At 41.3% G+C, this 23,277-nt stretch overlaps 1 protein-coding gene across 4 annotated transcripts in view; it reads left to right on the forward strand.

Annotated features, from left to right (window-relative positions):
• cep76 (centrosomal protein 76) overlaps nt 1–23,277 on the forward strand; it is a 58,641-nt gene that overhangs the window by 23,368 nt on the left and 11,996 nt on the right. For all 4 annotated transcript variants that reach the window (XM_043687722.1, XM_043687721.1, XM_043687723.1 and 1 more), the window contains 3 exons: nt 8,997–9,125; nt 14,741–14,929; nt 17,336–17,502. In XM_043687722.1, coding sequence (XP_043543657.1) covers nt 8,997–9,125; nt 14,741–14,929; nt 17,336–17,502 — 485 coding nt within the window. The remainder of the gene's footprint in view (nt 1–8,996; nt 9,126–14,740; nt 14,930–17,335; nt 17,503–23,277) is intronic.

Below are 23,277 nucleotides of genomic sequence, written 5' to 3' on the forward strand. Positions count from 1 at the left end.
ACCCACCCATACCCCTACATTTACCCCTTTAACCTAACACTACGGGCAATTTAGCATGGCCAATTCACCTGACCCGCACATTTTTGGATTGTGGGAGGAAACCGGAGCACCCGGAGGAAACCCACGCAGACACGGGGAGAACGTGCAAACTCCACACAGTCAGTCGCCTGAGTCGGGAATTGAACCCGGGTCTCTGGCGCTGTGAGGCAGCAGTGCTAACCACTGTGCCACCGTGCCGCCCACGAGTAATGAAGAGAAACGTGTTAAATGCCTTTTGTCTACCTGTGGTGCAACTTTCAAAGAACTATGTACTTGAACCACCAAGGTGTCTGTTCGACACCTTGACTTCTGCCCTTACCATTAACTATATAAATCCTGCCCTTGTTCATTTTACCAAAATGCAATACCGGCATTTATCTAAATTAAAGTCCATCTGCAACTCTTCAGCCCATTGGCCCAATTGAGCAAGATCCTTTTGTAATCTTAGATAACCTTCTTCACCAATTTTGGTGTCATTTGTAAATTTACTAACCATGCTTCATTAAATTCTCATCCAAATTATTTATATAAATGACAAACCACAGTGGACCCAGCACTGATCCTTGCAGAACATTGCTGGTCACAGGCCTCCACCACCGCCCTCTGTCTCCTGTCGTGAAGCCAATTTTGTATCCAATTGGCAAGCTTTCCCTGAATCTCATGCGATTTTTTTTTAAATGAGCAGTTAGGAAGTTGTTGGTATTGTGCTAAACCGTTCATTGTTTTGGACAAATCGCTTTGTTGAAGGATGATGAGACCTCTATACAAGACTCGTACACCCAGCCAGAGACATTAGTTCTCTTTTGATATACTTCTAGTTCTACCTGAGTACAAGCGTCACTTGACCCAACTGAAAATGCTGTTCTTGGTTCTACTTAACTTGGTCAAACAGATGTTTCCACTTTCCAAGGTTAAAAATCGCACAAGGCCAGGTTATAGTCCAGCAGGTTTATTTGGAAGCACTAGCTTTCGGAGTGCTACTCCTTCAGGTGGTTGTGGTGCACCTGATATATAGCGAACCATCTGATGAAGGAGCAGCCCTCTTAAAGCTAGTGCTTCCAAATAAACCTGTTGGACTATAACCTGGTATTGTAATTTTTAACTTTGTACACCCCAGTCCAACACTGGGGTCTCCAAATCCTTCCACTTTCCAGTTATTTAAAAATTCATATAGCTGCAATAGGTTTTTATTTCGCTCAACGTCACTCCCATAATAGCTGATAAATATACTCATTCTGAATAAGGTGTAATATAAAATGGCTTCTCAACCTTGTCAGGTACTTACCATAACTCCTGGTTATGCTTATCTTTAAGTTCAAACTGTGAATTCAGTTTTCTTTCTGACTTTATCCGTGTCTTTTAATGTGGTCAGTTCATTTCTCCAATGATGTATAATCACACAGATCCGTAGTGAACCCTGGAAGTCATTGTTCTCTAGGATATAGTAAGCAACTTTTTATTACCAAATATACTACGTGACTAAGGCATGACAATGAATCAGTTGTCACATATACTTGATATTGCAATCTGGGGAATGTTACCTTGTATGTTCTCCCACTTTTCCTGAAGGTGGAGTCAGTAGCTTTCTCATGAACTCAGCTGATAGTAAACCACTAATTGGTTTGTATTTCATGTGATTGAATAGACTGCAATTTTCTCTATTTCTCTATTTCATGTGAATTACCTCTATTTCTTGTCATTCCTCACATCAAACAGCAAAACAGGCCACCCCATTTCAATTATAGTCTGAACTCAATGTTCATGGCCCCCTAGATTCATAGCTTCACTTGGAATATCTCAGGCTCCTCGCAGATTAAAAACCAAGACTGTGGTTCTTGCTGTCTCAGAATTGCATAGACTTCTTTCTCCATTGAGTGCGAGAGAGAGGGAGGCTGACTTCACCCATTTCTCAATTCTAACATTAGTACTATTTGCTGAACTAGTTAAAGTGCTAATTTTGACTGATCCCCTTCCTATAGTAAACCTGGAAACATAGACTCATAAAATGCCTACAGTGCAGAAAGAGGCCTTCTGGCCCATTGAACCTGCACCAACGCTCTGAAGAACATCCCACTTAGCCCCCCCCCCCTCCCAAATCCCCATAATCTTGCATGTCTAATCCACCCACCTGCAGATCCCTGGACACATGAGGGGGCAATTTAGCATGACTAATCCATCTAACTTGGACTGTGGGAATATAAACAGAGCAGTGGCAGAAACTAACACAGACACAGAAAGAAAGTGCAAACTCCACATAGACTTTTTTTAAAAAATTGATTTGCAGGACTTGGGTGTCGCTGGCTGGCCAGCATTGATCGCCAATCTCTATTGAGAAGATGGTGGTGAGCTGCTTTCTTGAATCGCTGCAGTCCACTTGCTGTGGGTTGGCCCACAATGGCAGCAGCGAAGGAATTCCAGGATTTTGTCCCAACAATTGTGAAGGAATGGCGGTATATTTCCAAGTCAGGGTGGTGAGTGGCTTGGAGGGGAACTTGCAGGGTTGTGTTCCCAAGTACATGCTGCCCTTGTCCTTCTAGATGGAAGTGGTCTTGGGTTTGGAAGATGCTGTCGAAGGATCTTTGGTGAATTTGTGCACTGCATCTTGTAGAAAGTACACATTGCTGCTACTGAGTGCTGGTGATGGAGGGTAGATGTGGTGCCAGTCAAGTGGGTTCCTTTGTCCTGGATGGTGTCAAGCTTCTTGAGTGTTGTTGGAGCTGCATCCTTTCAGGCAAGTGGGGAGTATTCCATCACACCTCTGTCTTGTGCCTTGTAGATAGTGGATAGACTTTAGGGTGTGAGGAGGTGAGTTACTTGCCACTATATCCCTAGTCTCTGACCTGCTCCTGTCGAGTTTCTGGTCGATGGTAACCCCAAGGATTTTGACAGTGGGGGATTCAGTGATGGTAATACCGTTGAATGTTAAGGGGCGTGGTTAGAGTGTCTCTTACTGGTGATGGTCATTATGTGGTACAATTGTTACTTGCCACTTGTCTGCCCAAGCCTGGATATTGTCCAGATCTTATTGCATTTGAGAACGGACTGCTTCAGTATCTGAGGAGTTGCGAATGGTGCTGATCACTGTGTAGTCATCGGTGAACATCCTCACTTATGACCTTATGACAGAGGGAAGGTCAGTGATGAAGCAGCTGAAGATTGTTGGGCCTAGGACACTACTCTGTAGGACTCCTGTGGGACTCCTGCAGAGATGACTGACCCTCTACAACTACGACCATTTTCTTTTGTGCCAGGTTTGACTCTAACCAGCGGAGTATTTACCCCCTAATACCCATTGCTTCCAGTTTTGCCAGGGCTCCTTGATGCCATACGTGATCAACTGCAGCCTTGATGTCAAGAGCTGTCACTCTCATCTCACCTCTGGAATTCAGCTCTTTTGTACATGTTTGAACCAAGGCTGTAATGAGATCAGGAGCTGAGTGACCCTGGCAAAACCTAAACTGGGTGTCACCAAGCAGGGTTGTTGTAGAGCAGGGTCGAGAGTGTGGTGCTTGAGAGCAGGTGTTGCTTGATAGCTGTGCTGATGATGCCTTCCTTCACTTTACTGATGATAGAGACCGGACTGATTGGGAGGTACTTGGCCAGATTGGATTTGTCCTGCTTTTTGTGTACAGGACATACTTGAGCAGTTTTCCACATTGTCAGGTAGATACCAGGATTGTCACTGTACTGGAAGAACTTGGCTAGAGGAGCTGCAAGTTCCAGAGCATATGTCTTCAGTACATTGCTGCAATATTATAAGGACCGATTGCCTTTGCAGTATCCAGTGCCTCCAGCCATTCCTTGATATCACGTGGAGTGAATCGAATTGGCTGGAGAGTGGTATCTGGGATGCTGCGGACGACTGGAGGAGCCAGAGATGGATCATCCACTTGCCACTTCTGACTGAACATTGTTGCGAGTGCATCAGCCTTATCTTTTGCACTGATGTGCTGGGCTCCTCCATCATTGAGGATGGGGGTATTTGTGGAGCCGCCTCCTCCAGTGAGTTGTTTAATTGTCCATCACCATTCACAACTGGATGTGGAAGGACTGCAGAGCTTCGATCTGGTCCGTTGGTTGTGGGATTGCTTAGCTCTGTCTATCACTTACTGTTTATGCCATTTGGTACACAAGTAGTCCTGTTTGGTAGCTTCACCAGGTTAACACTTCATTTTTAGGTATGCCTGATGCTGCTCCTGTCAACCAAGATTGGAATCTAACCTGGGTCCCTAGCGCTGTGAGGCAGAAGTGCTAACCACTACTATCCATAATCTGATCCTCCTTCCTGACTTCCCACCATGGCTACAGTGCATTTCAAGGGACAGGAACATACAGGACAAAGCTATCACCTCCCAGTTTTCCTCTTGACCACACTCCATTTTGACTTGGGTATCTGTTGCCATTCTTTCATGATGGTTGCATCAGAATCCTAGAATTTCTGACTTAATGCCTTCCTTTTCGAAAATTAGAGGCATCAGTATTTTCTATGCTGTAAATATCCAGTCCTCTTTCCTGATTCTCCACTTTGGCCACAGTGCATTCCATCTACCTATCTATTCAAACGCATTAATGAAGCTGGTCAGTTTTTAACAACAGTTAGGTGGTTTCATGACTGCCATTACTAATACTTTTAGCTAATACATTTAACTAATACTTTTGAATATGGTTTTATTTTGTTGAATGGGTCTCTCTGGATCTTTTACCAAGTCCTGGATTACTACACAAATTTGAATTGAATTGAATTTATTGTCACGTGTGCTGAGGCACAGTGAAAAGCTTTGTCTTTTGAGCAAAGCAGGCAGATCGAGTTAAGTAGCATAGATCAGTAAATAATAGGTAAACAGTGGCAAACAAAAACACAGGTAGGGGCGACTATTAAGAGTTTGAGTCCATTCAGTATTCTAACAACAGTACGGTAGAAACTGTTTCGAAACTGGCTGGTGCATGTGTTCAGGCTTCTGTACCTTTTCCCCAATGATAGAGGTTGTAGAAAAACTTTGCCATTTGAGAATGCTGGCAGCCTTTCCTTGACAGTGCATCCACATGAGACCAAGAAGGCTTGTTGTGGATGACCACTCCCAGGAGCTTGACACTCTCTACTCATTCCACCTCTGTGCTGCTAATGTGTAGGAGGGCATGAGTAACATCCTGCCAAAAGTCAATAACTAGTTCCTTGGTTTTGCCGGTACTGAGGGCACCATTTTTCCAGGCCTTCCACCTCCCGTCTGTAGTCTGTTTCTTCACCATCTGAGATTTGACCGGCTATGGTGGTGTCATCAGCGAACTTGTAAATGGCATTAGTCTGGTATTTAGTGACGCAGTCATGGGTATGCAGTGAGTTACCGTAGGGGCTGAGTACGCACCCTGGGGGGCTCCAGTGTTGAGTGTTAGTGAGGATGAAATATTGTCCCCAATCTCCACTGATTGTAGCCTGTGGATCAGGAAACTGAGGATCCAGTTGCACAGAGTGGGCCTTAGTCTGACATCACTAAGTTTAGTAATCTGTCTCAAGGGGATAATAGTGTTGAAGGCTGAACTGTAATCAATGAGTAGAATTCTTGAGTAGCTGTTCTTGGTGTCAAGATGTTCTAGGGAGGAGTGAAGGGCAAGTGATATTGCATCTGACGTGGATCTGTTGGTCCGATAGGCAAATTGGAGTGGGTCACGAGTAGTGGGGAGGCTGGAGTTGATTAATGCCATGACCAGCTTTTCAAAGCACTTCATGACCACCGAAGTTAGGGCCACTGGGCAGTAGTCATTGAAACATGCTGCTTGAGCCTTTTAGGCACAGGGATGATGTTGGCTCTCTTGGAACAGGCAGGGACAGGGGCCTGCTGCAGGGAGAGGTTGAAGATGTCCAAGAAGATCTCTGCCAGTTGATCTGCGCGTGCCCTGAGTGCACGGCCTGGTACTCCATCTGGTCCCATCGCTTTCCTTGGGTTCATACTAAGTAAAACTGATCTGACCTCTGATGCAGTGACTGTTGGGATAGCTTTGTCAGGACTTGTCAGAATACACCAGACTGAGGAAAAATTGTGAGAAAATTAGTGGTAGTTAATAAAGAGATGCTTCAGATATAAACTAGGTACATTCCAACTCTGGTGAAAGTTAGGGTAATCAAACACATAGTCCCTTGGATGAACAAGGATCTACATGCTTGAACAGTTATGCCAATGTAGGTGGGGGATGTACATGGGGACCCTATGGAATCCCCATCATAGCACACTGAAGGAATTACACAGGAAATCATGTTTTCTGCTGTGGAAATTGACTGTTTGGAACCCTCTGACAGTCTCCATTTTTATTCAGAGACATCAGGGGATTCCAGTGAAATTACATAACATAATTGCTTAGGACAAGTTAGACTATTAAACACTTAGTCTAATTTCTGAGTAACCATTCATGAGATCCTATATTTACCTTCTATGTCCTCAACTGCACCTCCCCAGATTCTGAGTACCATCCTGACCCCACACCCTGACCCGAACGCAAGCCCCCTAGTCTCAACACCTATCCACGCTGGCCCTGAGTATTCCCAATCACTGCGTCACTTGCCTTGTCACCTAGCACCCTATCCACTCGGACTTTTACTCATTCGGCACCTTAGCCTCTACCTGTTTGGCACCCTACCCATACTCATCTGGTTTCCTACCTCTGAAACCCACCCCTTTCCTAGCTGCCATCTTACTTACCTAGCACCCGACGTATCTTGCACTCTATTTGGTCTATCACTACTACCTATTTGGCATCATGAGGAGGAATCTGAGAAAATATCAATAGAAATTGAAATAGCAGCGAAAATGATTTTGATGAGTTTTGAGAGGAATAAGCTACTGGAGTGCTGGTGATGCTTAGATTTGTTGGTCTAGATAGCTTGCATCCTGGGTTGAGATAATCTTAAGCTTCCATAGATTTGTTGGAGGTCCCAAAGTACTGGAAAGTGGCAAACATGACTGTCTTTTTCAAAATAAAAAGTACAAGGTGAGTCATACGAATTACGGATCAGTTAGTCTAACATCAACTGTAGGAAAAGTTTTGGAAAAGAATCAACAGACATTCAAAGAGGCTCAAGTTAATTTAGGAGAGCCAGTTTGGATTTGTAAAAGGCAGATCGTGCTTGACCTTCCCCCTGGTTATTTGATAAGGTAGGTATGAAGATGTGTTAGATATTGCTTGGATGGATTTAAAGTGCTTGACAAAGTATGAAATAAGCCTCCATTAATTAATTAACAATATTCATGAAATAGAAGGAGCTCTGAATCTTCAATTGGATTAAAAAGAAAATTAAGTTAATGATAAAAAGCAGCAAGTCATGGTAGCTGGATGTTTTTTCCAAGGTGGAGGATAGTCAGTGATATTCCCCACAGGTTGCTGCTAGGAACACCGCTTTCTTACTGTATATAAATGATTTGCATTTTGAAATATAGTGTAAAATTTCAATATTGGCCAATGTTAACAAATTTGCGGAGTAGTGAACAGTGAGAATGAAATGAATTACCCGTGACTGGATGTAGGCAAGTCAGCAGAATGGGCAGATGGACATGTGAAGTGATTGTAATTTGAAAGGATGGATGAAGAGGGACAGTATAGATTTAATGGCACAATTCCAAAGTGTGGAGGAAAAGGAGGACCTGGGAATACATGTGCATTGATCTTTCAAGATGCAAAGACATATGAAGGAGCAATCAGCAAAGTAGCTGAGACCTTGGGCTTGATATAGAGGTAATGAGTAAAGCCATAGGGGAAGTTATGCTAAACCTACATAAAGCTCTGGTTAGGTATCGACCAACATTTCCTCTGAACTACATAATCCATGCATAGCGATTAACATCTGCATGTTGTTTGTGGCATTGACTTCCAATTCCAGAAGTCGTTGCAAGAACCTTTTGAGGCCTGGGCAGATAGTGAAGAAAAGTAGAGGGAATGCTGGTGTCAACTAGAGTATTGTCTCTTCTGGTTGCCACACTTTAGGACAAATCTCAAGATCCTTTAGAGGGTACAGAAAAGAACTTCCAGGAATAGATAGAATTAAATTACAGGATTCGATTGGAAAGAGTGGACTTGTTCTCCTTTGAGAAAAAGCGATTGAGTGAAGATTTGATTTGAAGTTTGTCATAATCTTGTGTACTTCTACCAAGTAGTCAAGGTAAACTGCTTGACATCAAAACACAGATTTAAGGTTTTGGTTAAGTGTAGTCATGACCGTGGTGGGCGGCACGGTGGCACAGTGGTTAGCACTGAGCGCCAGAGACCCGGGTTCAATTCCCGCCTCAGGCGACTGTGGAGTTTGCACGTTCTCCCCGTGTCTGCGTGGGTTTCCTCCGGGTGCTCCGGTTTCCTCCCACATCACAAAGATGTGCAGGGTCAGGTGAATTGGCCATACTAAATTGCCCGTAGTGCTAGGTAAGGGGTAAATGTAGGGGTATGGGTGGGTTTCGCTTCGGCGGGTCGGTGTGGACTTGTTGGGCCGAAAGGCCTGTTTCCACACTGTAATCTAATCTAAAAAAAAACCTGTAACTCCCAGCCCTTGAAACTAAAACAATCATTTAAAGGAATAAAATTCTTGGGTTACAGAGACCAAACAAAGGACTGGATCTGATTGGATTACTTTGCAGGGAGTTGACATGTATTTGATAGATATAATGGTCCCTTGTAAATTATGATTTTTTTTTTAAGTGAACACAAGAGGATTAACAGTTCTGTGAAGAAACATTTCCTCCTCTTGAAGTCTTACTCCAGCATTGCCTTCAGAAAAAGGAAAACATTCTGTAAGAAATATCCCTTTCTGTAAGATCTTGCCATACAGTCAGGTTTAGTATCTGCCAAATAGAAACAGACTTTGGTGACACCCACCCCTTTTTCATATTCTAGCATGGTACCTGTGCTTTGTAAGAACTTTCTCTCATCATTTTGTCCAAAATACATTTTTAAAAATTAATTTCACTTTAAATTTGCAGCTAGCATTAGAGCGTAAAAAGACTGCAGAAAAGGAACGCTTATTCCTTGTATATGCCAAGCAATGGTGGAGAGAGTACCTTCAGATCAGACCTTCACACAACACCAGACTTGTGAAAATCTTTGCACAGGTTTGTATCTAATTTGTGTGGTGCGTATGTAAATTGATATTGCAGATGGTGCTTTAAAGTAGTCAACAACTTTACTCTCACCGTCTAACACCCTTGGTCCCCTGCAGAGACTTAGTGTGAGGGGAATGTCGAATACTATTTGTATGGTCTTTTGATCTCCATGCCCTTGATCTCTCTGCTAATAAATTCCGCCTTCTGTGTACGTCCCTCTCACTTCACCTGACGATGGGACTACGCTCCAACAGCTGTGATTTCAAATAAACCTGTTGAACTATAACCTGCTGTCATGTGATTTCTGACTTTGTCCACCTCAATTCAACATCGGCATCGCCATGACCACTTTGAGAAAGGAAAAACATTGAAGGGGGAGAAAAAATTCTCTGGTTCTTGTATGTCTTGTATTTACATATAGAAATTCTTGTCATCTTTCTTATTTTTCTAGTTTGCTCCCTTTTTCATTTTTTTTTCCCCCTTTCTGTTCATTAATCTTTTAATTATTCTTTACCTTTTCTTTCTATTCTGGCCAGTCATCTGATCTGCCTCTCATTGTTGCAAATTATATTGATTTACCTTGAGTTTGATGCTTTCCTAAACTATTTTAATTAGCTAAAAATGGTGGGTCCTCCCCTTAGAAATTTTCTTCATCCCTGTCAATGCTTCTCTATTGCACCATCTTCTAACCTAGTATCCCAGTTCATTTCATGCCCACGTAATTACCCAGATTTCAGTTTAAAAAGTTAGTCTTAGACCCACTCATCTCTATAAAACTGGATGTAAAAGTCAATCAGATCATGATTGCTGATGTCTTGAAGTACCTTTTCTCTGAGGTTCTTAATAAATCCCATCACATTACCACGTTTAATATAACCTGTTCTCTGGCTGGTTCCAGAAAGTGTTACTTTAAGAAGTACCTTTTGAACTCTTTATCCAGGTTACAATTGCAACTCTAATTTTTCCATTTTATATAGAGATTACAATCCACCATGATCATTGTCCCTATATCATGAGTAGCCAATATTTTTTCTTGTGTATTTTATTCTACATTGTGGTTACTATTAAGGAGCCTGTCGATCACTCCCACTAGTGACTTCTTTCCCTAACAATTCCCCATTTCCATCGAAAACCAATTCTACATCACTGTCTCCTGAACCAAGGTCATCTCTAACTGTAGCATTAATGCCACCTTTGATTAACAATATTGCCTTTCCAACTTTGTCTAGCTGCCTGTTTTGATTGAAGTCCTATGCCCCTCAATATCCTGGATCCACTGCCTGTCATCTTGCAGTCAGGTTGCTGTATTGGCTATCAGATAACATATACTGAATGCTAAATCATAGGGCAAAAGAAGAGTGGAAATAATCATCCTGTGAAATTCAAGTATCTACAGAGATGGTGAATGCATAGAATCTTCAGAAATCCTGATATTCTGGAAAAGTTCCAGAGGATTGGAAAACAATAATTTAACACCATTGTTTAAAAGAAACAAAAAAGGTAACTATAGACCAGTTAGCTTAATGTCTGTTGTAGAGTCATGGAGATGTACAGCACTGAAACAGACCCTTCAGTCCAACTCGTCCATGCCAACCAGATATCCTAACCTAATCTAGTCCCATTTGCCAGCATCTAGCCCATATCCCTCCAAAACCTTCCTATCCATTTGCCTTTTAAATGTGCAATTGTGCCAGCCTCCACCACTTCCTCTGGTAGCTCATTCCTTACAAGCACCACCCTCTGCATGAAAAAGTTGCCCCTTAGGTGACTTTTATATCTTTCCCCTCTCACCCTAAACCTATACCTCTAGTTCTGGACTCCCCCCATCTCAACAAAAACTACTTTGTCTATTTATCGTATCCATGCCCATCATGATTTTATAAACCTCTGTAAGGTTACCCTTCAGCCTCCCAGTGCTCCAGGGAAAACAGCCCCAGCCTATTCAGCCTCTCCCGATAGCTCAAATCCTCCAACCCTGGCAACATCCTTGTAAATCTTTTCTCAAACCTTTCAAGTTTCACAACATCCTTCCAATAGGAAGGAGGCCAGAATTGAACGCAATATTCCAACAGTGGCCTGACCAATGTCCTATACAGCTGCAACATGACCTTCAATTCCTATACTCCATATTCTGACCAATAAAGGAAAGCATACCAAATGTCTCCTTTACTATGTTATCTACCCGTGACTCTACTTTCAAGGAATTATGAATCTGCACCCCAAGGTCTCTTTGTTCAGCAACACTCCCTGGGATCTTACCATTAAGTGCATAAGTCCTGTTATGACTTGCTTTTATCTAAATTAAACTCCATCTGCCACTTCTCAGCCCATTGGCCCATCTGATCCAGATCCCATTGGATCTAAGGTAACTGCCTTCGCTGTCCACTACATCTCCAATTTTGGTGTCATCTGCAAAGTTACTAACTGTACCTTCTATGATCACATCCAAATAATTTATATAAATGACAAAAAGTAGTGGACCAGCACTGATCCTTGTGGCATTCCACTGGCTTCCTGTCTGAAAAGCAACCCTCCACCACCACGCTCTGTCTTCTACCTTCAAGCCAATTCTGTATCCAAATGGATAGTTCTTCCTGTATTCCATGAGATCTAACTTTGCTAACCAGTCTCCCATGGGAAACCTTATCGAATGCCTTACTGAAGTCCATGTAGATCATATCCACTGCTCTGCCCTCGTCAATCCTCTGTTATTTTTTCAAAAAACCTCCAAGTTTGTAAGACATGATTTTCCATGCACAAAGCCATGCTGACTATCCCTAATCAGTTGATAAAAGCAAATTACTGCGGATGCTGGAATCTGAAACCAAAAGAGAAAATGCTGGAAAATCTCAGCAGGTCTGGCAGCATCTGTAAGGAGAGAAAAGAGCTGACGTTCCAAGTCTTTTTAGCTTTGACAAAGGGTCAGTTAGACTCTAAACGTCAGCTCTTTTCACTCCTTACAGATGCTGCCAGATGTGCTGAGATTTTCCAGCATTTTCTCTTTTGGATCCCTAATCAGTCCTTGCCTTTCCAAATACATGTAAATCCTGTTGCTCAGGATTCCCTCCAACAATTTGCCCACCATCAATGTCAGGCCCACCAGTCTGTAGATCCCTAGCCAACCTCCTGGCACGTCACCTGTGACTATCGATAATGTAAATATCTCAGCAAGGGGCCCAGCAATCGCTTTCCTAGCTTCCTACACAGTTCTCAGGTACACCTGATCAGGTCCTGGGAATTTGTACAATTTAATGCATTTCAAGGCATCCAGCACCACCACCTCTGTAATATGGACATTTTTCAAGATGTCACCGTCTATTTCCCCACATTCTATATCTTCTATGGTGTTCTCCACAGCAAACACTGATGCAAAATATTTGTTTAGTATCTTCCCCCATTTCCTGCGGCTCCATACATAGGTTGCCTTGCTGATCTTGAGGGGCCCTATTCTCTCCCTAATTACTCTTTTTTTTTTTTCTTTTAATATATTTGTAAAAACCCTTTGGATTCTCCTTAACCCTACTTGCCAAAGCTATCTCTTATCCTCTTTTTGCCATCCTGATTTCCCTCTTAAGTATACTCCTACTGCCTTTATACTCTTCTAAGAATTCTCCTGATCTCTCCTGCCTATACTTGACATATATGCTTCCTTCTTTTTCTTAGCCAAAACCTCAATTTCTCTCATCATCCAACATTCCCTACACCTACCAGCCTTTCCTTTCACCCTATCAGTAATATACTGTCTCTGGACTCTCGTTATCTCATTTCTGAAGGCTTCCCATTTTCTAGCTGTCCTTTTACCTGCGAACATCTGCCCCCAATCAGCTTTTGAAAGTTCTTGCCTAATACTGTCAAAATTGGCCTTCCTCCAATTTAGAACTTTAACTTTTAGATCCGGTCTATCCTATTCCATCACTATTTTAAATCTAATAGAATTATGGTCGCTGGCCCCAAAGTACTCCCCCACTGATCCCTCAGTCACCTGCCCTGCCTTATTTCCCAAGAGCAGGTCGGGTTTTGCACCTTCTCTAGTAGGTACATTCACATACTGAAGCAGAACATTTTCTTGTCCACACTTAATAAATTCCACTCCATCTAAACCCTTAACGCTATAGCAGTCCCAGTCTATGTTTGGAAAGTTAAAATCCCCTACCATAACTACCCTATTGTTCTTACACCTGTGATAATGTTAGTTTATTAGAAAGAATGGGGTAACAAAGCATTTAGAAATGTATAATATGTATAAACAGAAGAGGTAACAAGCAGGGTGAATAAAGGAGAAGCAGTCAATCTAATATATTCGGATGTTCAGAAGGTATTTGATAATGTGCCACAATAAGAGTCAATGTAGTATATGTAGTATATAATAGGAGACACATTGGTGTTTTCAGAATGGCAACCCATAACTGGTGGAGTGCTATAAGGATCAGTTTTGGGGCCACAAGTATTTACGATAAATGATTTTGGTAAGCAAAGTGGCTGTGTTATCCCCAAGTTTATGGATCACAGATAAATAGATGGGAAGGCAAGTACTGAGAATGACACACACAATCTGCAAAGGGATATAAAGAGGAGACTGAGAGGTTATGCACTTAGGCAGGAAAACAAAAGTTGCAGAAAGCCTCACCAGGGATTTGGGAGTCCTCTCCAATGAATCAGAAAAGGGCAGTATCCAAGTTCAACAGGTAATGGAGAAGACACCTAGAATGTTGGGCTTTATTTCAAAGAGAATAGAGTATAAACATCAGAAGGTTTTGCTAAAACTGTAAAAGATGCTTGTCTGATGACAGCTGAAATACTGTAACAATTTTGGATATCTTGTGTAAGAAAGGAATGTTCACTAGGTTATGAATTTTTAACTCCTTCCACCAATTTAGACTGGCAGCTTTCTGAAGTGAAATTTTACCCAGCATTAAATTGCTGTAGGACTGCCACCAGAATTGTGGTAATGTACCCCTTAGCCTGAAGCCCTAACCTTTAAGCTGGGAACAGGTGGCATTGCGGTACAAATCCAGTTTGTTGAAACTACTGACATCCTTTAATGAACAATGTCATCAGGATAGTCCTCAGGAACCTGCATCCTTTTGTAAAGCCATCAAAGATGAATTCCTCCTCCACCTTTCCTTTGCTATTGATACCCTATAGCTACAGTCAGCTCAGTGAAAAGCCCGGGAGTTGATCCTGTGATTGTCTTTGTCTAAACAGCAGAAGGAGCTACTTTTATTAAACTTGTAAATTTAGTAAAGTATTATTTTATGGTTAATTATCTCTCATTGTGGGAACACCTTCAGCAAATATTGTTGTAACAGTGAGTAGACAAATTTAATTAGATTTGGTGCAAGCTCTAATTAACAAAATTACTTAATATTTTCATTTGACTTTCAAAAGCCTTTTAATGATTATTCCTTCAAGTTTCAATATAATGTCCATAAAGTTGAATGGGTACCCTCCCTGAAAGGTGAAACTGTTTGTAGGTTCAGTTATTCATGTATAACTTTTTCTAACAGCCTCTGATTCTGATTCACTTTTATTTGCATGTGAATGAAATGTTATAAATGGATTCTATTTTTACACTGAATGAACTAACTTTTTTTTATTTTTCTCTTCTCTTTGTTCCACCTCAGGATGAGAATGGGGTGAACCGTCCAGTTTGCTCCTATGTAAGACCATTGCGTGCGGGGAGGCTTCTGGACACACCAAGACAGGCAGCCCGATTTGTCAATGTACTTGGTTATGAAAGAGCAGTCGGGGTTGGAGGTGGATCGAAGCAAGAGCAGTGGTGTACTCTGCTGCCTTTTCTCTGCAGAGGCAAGGTATTCCTTTCATAATAAGTTGTATTTCCAAAGGCAACAATGAATTCTGTCCTCAGCAAGTGATTGGTCAAAGCTAAGAAATGTCTTCTGAATCAAACATCTTTGTGCAGCTTCTTGACTCCAGATTTCTGTGTCCTAGTTCTCCTTACCCCAATGTTGCAGCACCTGAATTCCCATAGATGTCCATCCTTCCTTCTGGTTCTTTGAAAGATTGAGAATCAAATGGCACCAAAGCAGTGCATGGGCTGGAATCTTCTGGGCCCAGAGATGAGTTCTTGGGAACATCGGAACAGGATTAGTTCATTCAGCCTGTCAAACCTGCACTACTATTTAATACATTAATTGTTCATCAAATATTTACCACAGTATCCCCATAACTCTTTATGCTGTTGATAATCAAAAATTTATCAACCTCTACTTCAAGTATACCCAAACAATAAGCATCCCGAGTCCTCTTGAGTAAAAACATTTCTCCTTATCCCAGTCCTAAATGGCATGGCCTTATTTTTAAATAGTGCTTCTTAATTGTAGATTCCCCAGCCAGGAAAAGCATCTTACCTGCATCTACCCTGTCTATCCCTTTTAACTATTCAATAGGTTTCAACAAGATCCTTTCTCATTCTTAGAAACTGGAGAATACAAGCCCAGTTTGCCCAATCTTGTTTCATTGCACAGTCCTGCCATCCCAGGAACTGGTCTGGTGAGCTTCTGTTGAACTCCCTTTTTGGCAATACAATAATATCTTTTGCGAGATGAAGAAACCAAAACTGCATGCAACATTCCAGGTGCGCACTAACCAATCGCTTATACAATTGAAGTTTAACTTCACTTCTCCTGTTTTCACATCCTTTTGCAATAAAGCCTTACATTCCATTTGCATTCCTAATAGCTTGCTGTACCTGCATGTTAGCCTATAGTGACTTATTGACGAGGCTACCTATGTCCCTTTGCATGTTTACACTTTCCAACTTTTCACAATTTAAGAAAAGCTCTCCGTAACTGCTCTGCCTACCAAAGTGGGTAACCTCACATTGTTTTATTCCATCTGCTACATTACCCAATCACCAAGCCCATCTGAATCCTCTGAAATCATTTTAAATCTGCCACTCAACACACATTCCTGCTTAGCTTTGTATCATTTTTAAATCTGGAAATATTAGGTTTGGTACTCATTCCAATCATCGATGTGTATTTTGAATAGTTGGGGCCTGAGAATTGATTCTTGTGATACACCATTAGTTACAGTTTGAAATTGTGTGAATGACCTATTTATTCCTACTGTTTTCTGTCTGTTTTCTGTACCTTACTTCCTGTATTTCCTTGAATTTTGCTAACTGAGTTTATGTGGGGATCTTTTCATAAATCTTCATTTATCATTGTTTGTTGGATTGCATTTATATTCTATTCTTCCTTTCCATATCACTTTCTTGGGCTTCCTTTGCTATATTCTAAAACATCCTAATTTCTGATTTATTACAATTTCTGGCCACTTTATTAGCCTTTTCCTTTAATCTTATAAAATCCTTTAACTTGCTTTGTCGGTCACATTTACTGACCTCTATTGAAGGAGTGTAAAATTGCTGTAAGCCATGTAATACTTAAAGATTGTAGGTAGGCAATGCACAATCTGGCGTTTTAATGCATTTTCCCAGTCCAGCTTAGCCAATTTGTGCCTCATGCTTTCATAATTTCCTGTATTCAAATTTAACCCTCTTGCTTCAGATTGAAGGTAACTTAATTTTTTGGATGATGACATTGTCGAAGCCTGTCACCTTCTGCCTGAATTAAGTTCTGGGTGGAAAGGTCCAAGCTGCCAGTTGAGGTCCTAAGTGGTTAATTAATGAACACTGAAGTGCCTACCCCTACCTAGACTCGTGTTCAAATTTCCTACTTTGTTCTTTACAGAATTCTTGCATATAATGTTCTCTCTTGTTTACTTAGTGTCTCTGAACCTAATTTCTCCCTCAAAATTCTAACGCTAGTGTTCCTTTCTCCAACTCTGTTCTGTCTTTACTCAACAATGTGTGCCTGACTCAACATCAATCAAGAATTTTTGGATGATAGCCTACTCTGTTAAATACTTGAATAATTCTCCAGAGACAGTGCTTCCTTTTAGACTTTTTGTAAATTTGAAAAAAGTGCTTGTATTTGTATCAAAGCTGATATGTTCTCAAGTTGCATAAAAGCACCTGTCATCCAATTAATGACTTATTTTGCAAGACATCTTTCATTATGCTGAGGAATTGTTCTATTATTTCAGTAGTTGACCAGTTGAGGTGGGTGGAATTCAGAAACGTACAAGATTGGGAAATAAAGTCATACACATGGCTATATATCTGTATAGTTGTGATGTAATGAAAAATCATTCTATTGTCTATAATCAGTGTAACTATTGGTAACCTGTAGGGAGACTGTGAAGATCATGCCAACTTACTGTGCAGTTTGCTGTTGGGTTTTGGATTGGATGCCTATGTGTGCATTGGAACGAAAGCAAAAAGGATCCCTCACACTTGGGTGATGACTTATGGAACTGATGGAGCGGTCGTTTTCTGGGAGAGTTTAACTGGACACAGGTGAAATTGGGGTACTTATGCTCTGAAAACCATCTATTAATAAGTCAAGTCTCTTAAACGCAACAATTCTATAATTTAACCAATGGGTATCGGCCCCATGTGTTTTTCTATTCCGAGTCAGTTAATACACCTTTTCTGTGACTGAGGGGATGATTGCACACACAGCCTACTTGTAGGATCCTTCTACTGGAGGATTTGCAGCTTTTTGATCCATGGATTGCCGAAGTCTGTTGAGAAAGACGATAAGAAATGTGCTAGCTCTAAGTGAGCTAATCATTCTGAGACATGGGGAAATTCCTGACTCTCCCCTCAATTCAGGCTTCTGAACATAACCAGTGTAATTACCAATGCTAATACAATTTTTATTTTCTAGTATAAGAATATGATCTGCTGACGTTGTCCAGGTACCTGTGCATTATTTTTTTATGAAAATTGGAGATGGGACATTTCCCCCATCATGAATTAAAAAGTTAGGAATGTAGAGAGCACAAAAAAGTAATCTGTAGTTCAGAGTGCCATCTTCATTCTATTTTATTTCAGTTCCATTTAGCCTGTGAATGAACACTTTTTTTCCCTTAATTTGCTGATGTGTTCTGCGTGTTGATGATGCATGTGCTTACCATTCTGTGTGAAGTAGTTGAACCTGTGCTGTCTTATTTACCACCCTCTGTTTGAGTACATGCATGTGGCTTTTATTGTCAGAATTTATAGTTCTTTCAACGTTTTTATTAGTTTATCTATACTCCCTAGAATCTTGCATTTCAATTAATATCACCAGCTGTCTTTTCTCGTTTTTAGTATTTCCACAGAGCTTGAGTAGAGTCAGAATGTTTACAATGCAGAAAGAGGCCCTTCGGCCCTTTGTGTCTGCTTTAGTCATCAAACAAACTCCTATTCTAATCCATTTTCAAGCACTTAGCCTGTAGCCTTGTATGCTGCAGTGTTTGAAGTGTTTATCTAAGCAGTTAAATGTCTTAAGCATTTCTGTCTTTACTAGCCTTTTAAGCAATGCGTATCAGATACCTACAACCCTGTGCTTGAATAAGAAAGATTTCCTCAAATCTCTTCTAAATCTCCTGCTTACCTTAAACTGTACCCCTGATTATTGGCCCATCTATTAGGGTGAAAAACGTTTCCCTTATCTGCCCTCTCAAAACTCTGCGTACACACCAGTTACCTCGTTCAGCTCTGCTCTAAGGAAAAAGTCGCCAATCTATTGTCTCTTTACAACTAAATTGTTCCAGGCTGGGCAACATCCTGGTGAATCTACTCTGCCCCCTCTACAGTGCAATCACATCCCTCCTATGCAGTGGTGGTTATTCTGCACATGGTGCAAGCTGTAGTCAAACTAGTGTTACAAACAGCACCATCATAACATCCTTGCTCTTGTAGTCACTGTCTGGACTAATAAAGCGAAGTATTCCATTTGCTTTCTTAACCACCATATTGACCTGTCCTGCTGCATTTAGGGTTCTATTGACATGCTGAGCAAGATTCCCCTGATCCTCCATACCTCCTGGAGCCCTACCATTCAACGTAGAATTGTAGAGTTATACAGCATGGAAACACTCTTCGGTCTAACCAGTCCATGCCAAATTAAACTAGTCCCACCTACCTGCTCCTACCCATTTCCTTACAAACCTTTTCTATTCATGTATTTATCCAAATGTCTTTTAAACATTGAAATTGTATCCACATTCACCACTTCCTTAGGAAATTCATTCCACACGCAAACTACCCTCGTGTTTTTAAAAAAAACAAATTGCCTCATGGCTTTTTTAAATCTGTCCTCTCACTTTAAAATCCCCCTACCTCGGGAAAAGGCAACTACCTCTCTATACCCTTCATTATTTTATAAATTTCTGTAATGTCATCTCTCAACCTGAAAAAAAGACTTAGTCTATCTGGCCTTTATTTATAACTCAAACCTTTCATGGCTGGCAACATCCTGGTAACTCTCTTCTGAATCCCCTCCAGCTTAATAATATCCTTCCTATAACTGGCTCTACTGTCCTGGTAGAGCTGGATACAATATTCCAGAAGAGGCCTCACCAAGATAATGCAAGATAATGAAAGGGTGGACACTGGGAATTTGTTTCCATCAGGCGGGGCTACTAGGACCTGTGGGAACAGCCTTAGAATTAGAGGGGGTTGATTTAAAACTGAAATGAGGAGACATTTTCTTCAGCCAGAGAGTAGTGGGCCTGTGGAATTCATTACTTCAGAGCGCAGTGGAGGCTGGGACGTTAAATGTCTTCAAGGCAGAGATTGATAAATTCTTAATCTCGCAAGGAATAAATTGCCTCATGGCTTTTTTAAATCTGTCCTCTCACTTTAAAATCCCTCTACCTCGGGAAAAGGCAACTACCATTAACTCCTCTCTATACCATTCATTATTTTATAAATTTCTGTAATGTCATCTCTCAACCTGAAAAAAAGACCTAGTCTATCTGGCCTTTATTTATAACTCAAACCTTTCATGGCTGGCAACATTCTGGTAACTCTCTTCTGAATCCCCTCCAGCTTAATAATGTCCTTCCTATAACTGGCTCTACTGTCCTGGTAGAGCTGGATACAATATTCCAGAAGAGGCCTCACCAAGATAATGCAAGATAATGAAAGGGTGGACACTGGGAATTTGTTTCCATCAGGCGGGGCTACTAGGGAACAGCCTTAGAATTAGAGGGGGTTGATTTAAAACTGAAATGAGGAGACATTTCTTCAGCCAGAGAGTAGTAGGCCTGTGGAATTCATTACTTCAGAGCGCAGTGGAGGCTGGGACGTTAAATGTCTTTAAGGCAGAGATTGATAAATTCTTAATCTCGCAAGGAATTAAGAGATACAGGGAGAGTATGGGCAAGTGGTGTTGAAATGCCCATCAGCCACAAATGAATAGCAGAGTGGACTTGATGGGCTGAATGGCCTTACTTCCACTCCTACGTCTTATGGTCTTACCAATGTCCTGTACAATCTCTATATAACATCCCAACTCCTGTAGTCAAAGGACTGAACAATGAAGACAAGCGTGCCAAATGCCTTTTTAACCACCCTGTCTATGTGATGCAAACTTCAAACTTGAAAGAGTTCAGAAAAGATTTACAAGGATGTTGCCAGGGTTGGAGGATTTGAGCTATAGGAAGACGCTGAACAGGCTGGGACTGTTTTCCCTGAAGCATTGGAAAACAGTCCCAGCCTGTTCAGCGTCTTCCTATAGCTCAAATCCTCCAACCCTGGCAACATCCTTGTAAGGGGTGACTGTATAGAGGTTTACAAAATTGAGGGGCATGGAAAGGATAAAGAGACAAAGTCTTTTCCCTGAGGTGAGGGAATCCAGAACTAGAGGACATAGGTTTAGGGTGAGAGGGGAAAGATACAAAAGAGACCTGAGGGGCAACTGTTTCATGCAGAGGGTGGTATATGTATGGAATGAGCTGCCAGAGGAAGTGGTGGAGGCTGGTACAGTTACAACATTTAAAAGGCATCTGGATGGGTATATGAAGGAAGGGTTTTGAGGGATATGGGCCAGGTGCTGGCAGGTGGGACTAGATTGGGTTGGGATATCTGGTCAGCATGGACGGGTTGGACCGAGGGTCTGAATCCATGCTGTACACCTCTATGACTCTGTGTACCTGATTCACTAGATCCCTCTGTTCTACTACACTATCCAAGACCCTGCCATTAATTGTATAAGCCCTGTCCTTACTGATTGTACGAGAATGCAATACCCCGCATTTAACCAAATTGAACTCCATCTGCCAGTTTTCAGCCTGTTGACCTGTTTGATCAAGATCCTTTTGTAATCTTAGAAAACCTTCTTCACTGTCTACTATACCATCAATTTTGATGTCATCTGCAAACTTTATTTAAATAAATAACAGACAAAAGAGGACCCAGAACTGATCACAGTGCAACACCACTGGTGACAGGCTTTCAGACTGAAAAGCAACCCTCCACCATCACTCTGTCTTCGGCTGTTAAGCAAATTACCTATACAATTGGTAAGCTCACTCCGAATCCCATGTGACCTAACTTGACCAATTAATCTACTGTGCAGAAACTTGTCTAAAGTCCAAGTAGAGAACATCTGCTGCTCTGCCCTCATCAGTCATTCTTATTGGTAACTTAAAAATTCAATCAAATTTGTGAGACACTATTTATCTCGCACAAAACCATGTTTCTCCAAGTGGACTCTAATTCTGTCCCCTCAGATTTTATTTTTTAATATGTTCCCTAACCACAGATGTTAGATTCACTGCACTGTAGTTTCTTGATTTATCCCTGCCACTCCTGTGGCTAGAGAGGATTTGAAAATTAATGTTAGAGTTCCTGCAGTTTGCTCCTTTGCTTCCCACAAGCAGCATGGGATACATAGCATCTGGGACTGGGATTTATCCTCTAACAAACCTGATAAAACTACTAATAGCTTCTCCCCCTCAATGCCAATTAATTCAATTATATCACAGTCACCCACCCCAATTTCTATGCCAAAATTATCCTTTATTGTGAATACAGATGCAAAGCATTCATTCAAAACCTCAGCTGTGTCTTCCAATCTTGCATACCCCTTGACATCTAAGTCTCGTCACATGTTAGTTCCACACTTCACCTTACCAGAAACATGTTTGCCCTCCATCCTTTTGAAAGTTTCCCACAGCTGCCGTAGATTTTCTTACAAGTAGCTGCTGCCAGTCCACTTTGGTCAGATCCAGTCACCGTAAAATCCCACCCCCTCCTAAAGTTAGAGCCCTTATTTCCAATTCAACTTTCCCTATTCATAATAGACTTAAATCTTATTAAATGATCGTCATTGTCACTGAATTGCTCCCCCACCGCCATATCTACCAATAGCCTACCTTTGTTTGTTAAAATTAGGTAACATCGCCCCTCTCTTGTTGGACTTTCTGCTGGAAAGGGACATGCTGGCTTGTAAAACTCCGAGACATAATTTCAGAATTCTGCTCTTTCTCAGCCTTTCACACTTTGTCTATCCCAGTTAATATTGAGCAAGTTGAAATCTCCTATTATTACCCTATTGTTTTCACAATTCTCTGGGAGTATCTCTGGTAAAAATTCCCATTCCTGAGAAGGTAGTGGCTGGCCACTATCTTGAACCTCTCCAGTGTTCTTAGGTGTGGTTTTTGATGGAGCTGATTTAGTTTACTGAGAGAGTTCAGAATCAACAACACTGGTCAGAATGACAGTTTACCTTTTCTCTCAACATTGAAGAAATTCTACCTCTGTTCTTTCTACCAAAGTGAATAACTTCTCAATTATTTACATTATGTTCCCTCTGCATTGTTCTAGCCCATTCCCCATTCATTCCTCTTTTCTAAGTCCTCTTAAAGTCACTTTGTACCATTCTCAACTTATACATTCCTACCCAGATTGGAGTCATCAGTAAATTTGGAAATATTACAATTGGTCCCTACATCCAGGTCATCCAGGCTTAACATTTGTGGACCTAACATTGATGTTCCGGTGATGTCCTATTAGCAACTCCTCAGAATGATCGGTTTATTCCTATTCTCTACTTTGCCTACTGACCAGTTCTCAATCCATTCTAGTGTGTTCCTCCCAACCCTATGTGCTGTAATTTTATTTGCTAACTTCCTGTGAGACTTCATCAAAAACCTTCTGAAAAACCAAATATACCAGACCCACTGGTTCTTTTCTGTCTGTGGTACAAGTAACACCCTCTTTAAAATCTCCCAACATGTTTGTCAAATATAGCTTCACATTTGTAAGTCCATGTTGACTCTGCCCAATTTTTGTATT

The sequence above is a fragment of the Chiloscyllium plagiosum genome, chromosome 4 (genome assembly GCF_004010195.1).
Source record: "Chiloscyllium plagiosum isolate BGI_BamShark_2017 chromosome 4, ASM401019v2, whole genome shotgun sequence".
NCBI lineage: Eukaryota > Metazoa > Chordata > Chondrichthyes > Orectolobiformes > Hemiscylliidae > Chiloscyllium > Chiloscyllium plagiosum.